The sequence below is a fragment of the Otolemur garnettii genome, unplaced genomic scaffold (genome assembly GCF_000181295.1).
Source record: "Otolemur garnettii isolate 467f Iridium unplaced genomic scaffold, OtoGar3 scaffold00077, whole genome shotgun sequence".
NCBI classification, from domain to species: domain Eukaryota; kingdom Metazoa; phylum Chordata; class Mammalia; order Primates; family Galagidae; genus Otolemur; species Otolemur garnettii.
Window position 1 is genome coordinate 8265062 of NW_003852472.1, and position 9644 is coordinate 8274705.

The following is a 9644-nucleotide window of genomic DNA, read 5'->3' on the forward strand; positions in this document are numbered from 1 at the left end:
ATTCTATGAACTACAATTTAGTGTGAATTCCTTAGTACCATTCCATAACCTATCATTTAAAAATTTTGAGTCACATAAAACATAAAAAGCATGAAAAAAAAAAAAAACATGGCAAAGTAATCTCATTTCCTTTTTTAAAAAATTAGTAAATAAGTAGAACATTCTGACTTCGGAAAGCATTCAATAAAGTTTTAGATGAGGCTTTAAGTAATAAGCCACAATTATCATGAGTCTCTTACACAAAAACTGCCTTGCAGACAAATGAGGTGAATGGAGAAATACAGTCTGGATGTGGCACAAGTGGATCAGAGGCTGGTTAAACATCTATACTCACAGTGTGATGATTATTGGAACAAAGTCAATTTGAATTACAAGTCTCTAGTGGCAACATTTACAGGGCTTTGTCTTTTATCCCCTAACACATTTATGTAAGCATCTTGCATATAAATAAACAAAGCACTGCTTATCTACTTGAAGAGGGAACCGAATCCAACTAACCAACTAATCTATGATACAGAATAAAGATTTAAAAGATTCCTGAGAAAATTCTAGCTCTTCTCTTGGATTCCCATATTCATACATTATATTAATTCTTCCTATCTTTTTCTCCTGAGATACATAGAATTCTGTAAAACTTGGCGTTTAGGTTTGGGAAAAACTGCACGGAACAAAGAGACCTAAGACTAACCACAATGCGAAGATCAGAATTGCAGAATTCTGATCAGACAAAAATCAAACTGCAGAATTCCACTTCTAGCCAACATGAAGTAACAGAGATTTAATAACTTCTTTGAAATACAAAAAAATGGACAAAATATGTATATGAAAAACAGTTTTCAGGACACAAAACATCTGATAACAAAGGGCAAGGGTTCTAGAGTGCTGGGAAACAAACAAGGTGAGCCCTAACTTGACCCCAGCTGAGTGTCTGGAAAGTTTCCAGGCCATGCAGCAAAGAGAGGAAGCCCAAGCAAGATCCAGTGGATTCCCTGAGTTGAGGAAACGCATCTGAGTCTCGGAGACAAAGGGGGCTAGAGTTTGACAGGATTGAACACCAGAGAGGTGAAATCTACACAGAGAGGCTCAAGATGCTTCAGAGGACTCTTATCAAGTATTTGCCTGAGTCCTGATCAGTGTACATGTGAGAGAAAAACTACCCAGCGAGCAAAAAGACCCAATGTGCCTGGTGCTCGCAGCAGGCTGGGATTGTCGGACTGTACCTACTCCTGCAAGTCAGACTGGAAACCTCAAGGTGCACAAGGAATGAGGTAAAGGACACACAAGTGTTTTGCCTCAATAGTAAGGAATAATTAGCCCTCTACTGACCTGGCTCCAGTCACATCTAACAAGTCCTACAACGACTCAAAGCTCAAATTATTTCCATGTAGCTTATCTTTGTTTCCCAAAATGCTCAAAAATGTTTATAAGTGTTTACACATAGATATCCAGCACCTAATAAGGTAAAATTAGGTCTGGCATTCAATCAAAGATGAGCAGACATGTAAACAGGTAGGAACCAGGCACGAGAGCTCACGCATGTAATCTTAGCACTCTGGGAAGCCAAGACGGGTAGATTTCTTGAGCTCACAAGTTCAAGACCAGCCTTGAGCCAGAGCAAGACCCCATCTCTGCAAAATAGCTGAGTGTTGTGGCAGGCACCTGTAGTCCCAATTACTCAGGAGGCTAAAGCAAGGGAATCACTTTAGCCCAGGAGTTTGAGGTTGCTGTGAGCTATGATACCACTGCACTTCTACCCAGGGTGACAAAGTGAAACTCAGTCTCACAAAAAAAAAAAAAAACCCAGTAGGAAAACATGACCAATGAAGAAAATAATCCATCAATCAAAACTGACCCAGAAACAACACCGACATTAGCCTACAAGGACATTAAAACAGGTATAACTGTATTTCATAGTCTCAAAAAGCTAAAAGATGTGAGAGATATCAAAAGACCCAAACTGAACTTGTAGAGATGAAAGCTAAAATGTCTGAGTTGAAAAATACACTGGATAGGATTAATGAAAGACTAGATAGTTGGATTGCCTGAGTTAAGGAGTTTGAGACCAGCCTGAGCAAGTGCAAGACCCCGTCGGGCATTATTGTGGCAGGCAGCTATAGTCTCAGCTACTTAGGAGGTGGAGGCAAAAAATCACTAGAGCGCAAAAGTCTGAGGTTGTTGTGAGTTGTGATGCCATGGCACTCTGCCAAGGGCAGCAAAGGAAGACTCTGTCTGAAAAAAAAAAAAACTAGACATTAAAGAAGAAGACTACTGAACTTAAAGACATAGTGATACAAACTATTCAAAATGAAAAGGACAGAAGAAAGAATTGTTTTAAATGAATAGTGCACTCAGGCACAGTGGCTCATGCATGTAATCCTAGTAGTTCGAGAGGTTAAGGTAAGAAAATCACTTGAGGCCAGCCTGGGCAAGAGCAAGATGCCACCTCTACAAAAAAAAATTTAGCCAAGCATGGTGGTGTACACCTGTGGTCCCTGCTACTAGCAAAGCTGAGACAGCAGGATCACGCAAGCCCAAGAGTTTGAGGTTGCAGTACGCTATGACCGTACCACTGCACTCTGTCCAGGGAAACAGAATGAGACCTTGTCTCAAAAAAAAAAAAAAAAAAGTGCATCAGTGAGCTGTGGGTCAAATTGAAGCAGCCTATTACAGAAGGAATTGCATTCCCTATGCCTAGGGGCAGGGGTGGGAAGGTGACAGAAAAATATTTGAAGAAATAATGACCAAATTTCATTGAAATTTGATGAAAACTGTAAATCCACAGAGCCAAGAAGCTTGAAGAAACCCAAGTTAAAAAAAAAAAAGAAAGAAAACTACATAGGGTGGAGGAATAGGGGAGCAGAGGAGGGAAAGAGGGTGGGGGTGGGAGGGTGGCAGTGTGTAACACACCTCTTGGGGGCAGGACACAATTATAAGAGGGACTTTACCTAACAAATGCAATCATTGTAATCTGGTTCTCTGTACCCTCTATGAATCCCCAACAATTAAAAAGAAAACTACGTGGAGACACATTATAATTAAACTGCTCAAAATTAATAATAAGGAGAAAATCTTAAAAGTAATGCGGGGGGGGGGAGTATATTCAAAGGAACAAATAAAAGGATGATGGACTGCCAAGCCCTCATCAGAAGCAACCTGAGCAAGAAGACAGTGGGGCATCATCTTTAAAGGGCTGAAAGAGAAAATGAAAGCTGTCAACCTACAATTCTATGTCTAGTAAAACACATCCTTCAAAAATGAAGGCAAAATAAAGCCTTTTTCATATATACAAAAGCTTAAAAAACTCATCACCAATAAACCTGTACTACAAGCAATGTTAAAAAGAAGTCTATCGGGCAGAGGTGAAGGATACCACATGGAACACAGGTCTACAGGAAGGACAGAAGAGCACAGGGAGTGGTAACTAGAGTAAATATGTCCGATTCTAACTATGTAAATCATTAATAGGTAATTGTCTACACAAAAATAGTAATAAGGTACAGGGCTTATAACATACATGAAAGTAAGATGCATGATGATAATTCATAAAGGTTACGAAGGGAAAAATGGAAGTATACTATTGTAAGGTTCCACCATACGCGAAGTGGTATAATACCACCCAAAGATGTACTACACGATGATAAAAGTAAATGTAAAACCTCAAACAACTACTAAATAACAAAAGGATTATAGCTAGTAAGCCAAAAAAGATATAAAACAGAATCATAAAAACTTAATATAAAAAAAGCCACAAAATAGGAAATATGAAATCAAAAAACAGGCTTGGTGCCCATAGCACAGTGGTTACAGCATCAGCCACATACATCAAGGATGGTAGAATCGAACCCAGCCCCGGGCCAGCTAAAATCAACAATGACAATTGCAACCAAAAAATAGCCAGGCATTGTGGCGGGCGCCTGTAGTCCCAGCTACTCGGGAGGCTGAGGCAAAAGAATCACTTAAGTCAAAGAGTTAGAGGTTGCTATGAGCTGTGACACCACAGCACTCTGCTAAGGGTAACACAGTGAGACTCTGTCTCAAATCAAAAAACAGATAAGTAGAAAACAAATAGCAAGATGACAAATTTACATCTATCCTAAAATCACTTTAATATAGTCTACTGTAATTAATCACCTTAATTATAGTCACTCTAATTAAAAGAGCGACCACAGAAACCAGAGGGGGAATCTTCAGGCAGTTATATCTGCCACTGTAACACAACTGCTGAGCTAATTAGAGAAGCAACTTCATCACCTTTTTTCTCTTGGCATCCCTATTTCATGCTTCGTCTCTTAGGTATAAATTGGAAGGCCTAAGAGGACAGTAACATAACAATGTCAAGGATTTTCACCTTGCTTAGTTAGGGCTTCTCGGAGAGCAGGAGTGATCATAGCTCTTCTTTCACCATCTTCATTCTTCTCTGTGTTCCTCAACAAACTAGTTTTCTCTTCCTGCTGCTCCTTTTCTTTCTGCATTAAAATAAAAAGAATGAAATCCAGAACTGGCAATGGGCAGTGAAAATAACAACACAGCAATCATGAACACCTAGCATCAACGGAAAGGCCCACTGAGGCTCAGCACCCCATAGCACAGTGGTTATGGCACCAGCCACATGCACCCAACATGGGTTCAAAACAGCTAAACAACAATGACAACTGCAACAAGAAAATAGCCGGGCGTTATGGCGGGTGCCTGTAGTCCCAGCTACTTGGGAGGCTGAGGCAAGGGAATCACTTAAGCCCAAGAATTTGAGGTTGCTGTGATCTGTGATGCCACAGCACTCTACTAAGGGTGACATAGCAAGACTCTGTCTCAAAAAAAAAAGGAAAGATCCACTGGGAAGCCAATGTAGGAAGACAGCCCATACCCTGTCTTCTCCAAATGATCACAGCTCCAGTTAGGCAATGATCTAAAGACACACCACGATTTATTTTCTTTTAAAGTAATTTTACCAAATTAATTATTTTCTCTGAATTTCAATTTCCTCACCTGAAAAAGGAGAAAAATAGAAGAAAAATCGTATCTATGGAATATATTACAGTAAATAAAATAAAAACACCTAGTGCATAACAGGTATCCAATAAATTATAGTTACTGCTGCTATTACACCTTCAAACCCCCCAAACAAGTGAAAAGAGTGCTCTGACTTCCCTGAGTGCTTCAGTTCAGAGACCCAGTTAGTCTACCGCCACCAACAGTCACTTCAATGGCCCCTTTTAGAAGACCCTATGGTGAAAATTTCTCTTTAGTGATAGAAAAAAAGATGTGCTTTAAAAATCCAGAGGTTAATATAAAACTTACTGTCTTTCTTGTTCACTTTGGCCACCAGAAAATCCAGCAGCATACCTTTGATCACTGTCACAAGCATAATGCTTGTCTCATGGTCACGGTAATTGCCTTCATATTACAAGGTGACCCTCGTTCACTCTTTCCACTGATTTCTTCCCTTTTTTAAATCTTTTTTTCTGAAACAGAGTCTCACTCTGTCACCCTGAGTAGAGTGCTGTGGCATTACAGCTCACTGCAACCTCCAACTCCTAGACTTAGGAGATTCTCTTGCCTCAGCCTCCCAAGTAGCTGGGACTACATACAGGCACCTGCCACAATGTCTGGCCAGTTTTTGTGTTTTTTTAAAGACAGGATCTCACTCTTACTCAGACTGGTCTTGAGCTCAAGCAATCCACCCACCTCAGCCTCCCAGAGTGCTAGGATTACAGGTGTGAGCCACCTCGCCGGCCTTTAAATCTTATATATTTTGTATGCTCTCGCCACATCTTCTTGGAAGATGACAGAGTACTAGGTTTATAATTTACAGAGATAAAACACAAAGTCTGTGTTACACACAAAGAGGAGACATTCATCAAATCCTACTAAGAGCTGCAGAAATTCAAAATAACTCACCTTGGCAGTGGCCCTACCACCGAACCCCAGACCACCCTAAGCGCCTGTCCATTTTAAAGGTCCAGGCACCCAGCCCCTCATCCATCAGTGAGTGGACTCACTGCAATATCCTTTCTACATACAAATACCTCACAGATGATACCCTGAGATCCGCTTCAAACTCACACAGAAGGGACATATAAAGGGTCACTGAGGGTGGGTGGCCCATGGGCAGCTAACGGGTAAAGCTGAGCAACAGGGCTCAGCTCATCAATTTTTGTGAGAATTCAAAGGCCTCCAGACATAAAATGTAAAACAAGATTAAAAATTTAAACACATACAGAAAGTGAACCAATAAAATCTGGGATTAATTTCTCTACGTTCTTTTTTGCTTCAGGGGCATATTCTGAAAAGGTACTTTATAGAGTCCAATGTGCCAAATGAGAAAAGTAAACCTAATTGAGTCCTATGTGCCCTAGAAGTCAGCATTCCAAATTACTAAGGATAATCAAAACGCAAAGCTAACGAACAATTTTGCTTCTGTTAATAGAGTTCTTAACTACACATTCTGGATGGAACTGAAAAAAATTTAAAAACAACAATCGCTTATTCTTTTCTATTATGAAAGTAATCAGTTCAATGCTAGGCATTTTATACCAAAAGAAGTTCTAATTATTATTTTGTTAAAATATTTTAAATTAGAAAAAGTGATCCTTTGAGCTTTTTTTACTTTTTTTGAGACACAGTCTCAAGCTGTTGCCCTGGGTAGAATGCTGTCGCGTCATAGCTCACAGCAACCTCCAACTCTTGGGCTCAAGCAATCCTCTTGCCTCAGTTTTTCTACTTTTAGTAGAGACAGGGTCTTGTTTTTGCTCAGGCTGGTCTCAAACTCATGAGCTCAAGCAATCCACCCGCCTCGGCCTCCCAGAGTGCTAAAATTATAGGCATGAGCCACCATACCTGGCTTTTTTTTTTAAAAAAAAATCTAAAAGCAGAAGTGGGAGTTTGAAAAGGAAGTCTTATGGTAGAGCAAAATGAACTAACCTTGACCTTGAGAATATTTAAATGTCTCTGAAGTAATTCCACATCAAGTTTCTGTGATTCCACTACTAATCATGTAAAAACCGCTATAAAGTTGCAGTACTTTTTTCCAAAGCCTCTGTCACCACAAAACATCACCAGCTTATCTGCTTGTCCCAAAGGTTATATAAATTCATAACTGGACCCAGCCACTAGCCTCTGACCACTATGCCCAGGGCTCTACAGATGCCCTTCTGTGGGCCTTTTTTTTTTTCCGAGACAGAGTCTTACTGTTACCCAGGCTAGAGCACAGTGGTGTCAGTCTAGCTCACAGCAACCTCAAACTCCTAAGCTCAAGCAATCCTCCTGCCTCAGCCTCCCAAGTAGCTGGGACCACAGCCCCCTACCAAGTTACCAGCTAATTTTTCTATTTTTAGTACAGACGGGGGCTCCCTCATGCTCTGGCTGGTCTTGAACTCCTGCCTTGGCCTCTCAGAGTACTAGGTCTCTTGTGGTTTTAAACAAAAACGTCTGACTTCTATGAAACAAATGTACTTTGAAGCTGTGGTCTCCAACACTGGGCAGTGTTCTGTGGGCTTTTAGGAACAGGGCCACCCAGCAGGAGGTAAGCAGTAAGAAATCAAGCCAAGCTTCATCTGTCATTACAACCACGCCCCTTCACTTGCATCACCACCTGAGCTCTGCCTCCTGTTAGGTCAGCAAAAGCATGAGAGTCTCATAGAAGGGCAAACCATGCTGTAAGCATGGGAGGGTTCTAAGCTGTGCACACCTTATGAGAATCTGTTGGGGCAGATTTGAGGCAAATGTAATTAATGTACCGGACTAATCCCAAAACTATCCTCTCCAGCCATGGTCCATGGAAAAATTCTCTTCCATGAAACCAGTCCCTGGTGTCAAAAACATTAGGGAGCGCTATTCTCATGGATGGCCGGGGAACACTGCCCATGTCCCATCACTAGAGAAATTATCTATTTTAAAATATGAGTGCTGGGCTGGGTGTCCTGGTTCACGCCTGTAGTCCCAGCTACTTGGGAGGCTGAGGCTAGAGGATCACTTGAGCCAAGAGTTTGAAGTGTTGCCACAGTACTCTACTGAGGGCGACAAAGTGAGACTCTGTCTCAAAAAAATAAAAAATAAAAAAATGCAAGTGCTACTACTCTGGATTCCATGAGAAGGGCTGTGATTAAAGGTCTTGAGAACTCAGGACAAACAACATTTATTCCTTCCCCCTACGGCAGTTTACTCCTCTCTTCCGGATGCAGTAGTAACTTCATTTCTGAAAAGAAATAGAAGGGAGTTGAATGGACCATTCAAATTCTAATTCTAATCTCCTAGGTACAGACCTTGTTCACAATCTGCCCAGAAAGTAACAAACAATGTGACAACCACATAAAACCCACGTATTTTTATGTTTATTTATAGTTCTTACATGGCCTAAGCAGAAATAAATGTAAATCCCAGCGTCAGTCGACCTTGATTCCTCCCTCTCCTGGCATCCTATTTAACAATAAGTGACAAAGTTCTAGGGTTTAAATTCCAAAGACAACAGTCCTTCCTATCCACAAAGCCCCTGCTCTTGTCCACGCTCTTGGCTTCTCCTAAGGGACAACTGCAACAGCCAAACTAAATGGTCTCCCTGTCTCCAGGCGCGACTTTCACCCCTTCCCTTCTCCCACATCCCACATCCACCACGCTTGCCTTGAAAAGAAAATGTGTCATTTCCAAGCTGCTGTTTCCCAATATGCAAAAAGGAAAGCCAATTATAAACTAATTTATAAGAAGGGCAATGAATTAGTGAAATGTTCTTTATAAATTGACAGGATTATATGAAACTTATATAATAACAAGAGTAAAACAGTGGTACTAATTTTCTTTTTTTTATTTTAGATATCATACCTAATTCATTTCCTACCTAATTCATTTTCCACCATCATCCCCAAAGTCACAGTACCATCCCAAATTTTGCCTAGGATAAAAACAAGCCAAAAAAGTAATCTGCTAAAGATTTTAAAGTACAATGCCACGTAATTAGATAATACCAGGGATTGGGCAAAAATGAACTTTTCCTTATCAAGGCAGACATTTCTTTTCTTTTTTTTTTTTTTATTGAGACAGTCTCTCACTTTGTCACCGTTGGAAGAATGCCGTGATGTCACAGCTCATAGCAACCTCAAATGCCTGGGCTGAAGCAATTCTCTTGCCTCAGTCTCCCTAGTAGCTAGAAGTACAGGCGCCCACCACAACGCCTGGCTATTTTTTTTTGTTTAGCAGGCCCAGGCCAGGTTCAAATCCCCCAGCCCCGGAGCATGTGGCCAGCGCCCTAACCACTGAGCTACGGGTGCCTAGCCCAGACATTTCTTCTGGGAAAGTCTTTCTGATTATTTTTTTGATCCTTGTTCATGATCAGGTCATTCCCTTCCTTATCAATTCATAGAGAAAACTTTGGATACAGAATCCCCAGGTTGTCTAAGGGTCATTTTTCTATGTAATGACTCTGCCTGAGCCAGAAGCCAGGCCAGCACAGGGTGGGCATTCAGTAAGTGTGAATAAATGAATAAATGCCTTAAAACTATCAGACAGCTATTTCTAGTCCCAGAAAATAAGACCCTACTTCTTTCAGTAACTAATTCTAGACTTGGCTTCTTTCAATATTAAAAACTCTTCTCCAAAAAAAATAAAAAAGAAGAAATAGTCTCTAGGCTCAGCACCTGTAGCTCAGTGGTTAG

General features: G+C 40.8%; 1 protein-coding gene across 1 annotated transcript in view; it reads right to left on the bottom strand.

The window, feature by feature from the left end:
• The window catches only part of LOC100942622 (S-adenosyl-L-methionine-dependent tRNA 4-demethylwyosine synthase), a 196065-nt gene that overhangs the window by 156094 nt on the left and 30327 nt on the right, over window positions 1–9644 (bottom strand). Inside the window, exon 7 of the mRNA XM_012807877.2 lies at window positions 4349–4466. Coding sequence (XP_012663331.1) covers window positions 4349–4466 — 118 coding nt within the window. The remainder of the gene's footprint in view (window positions 1–4348; window positions 4467–9644) is intronic.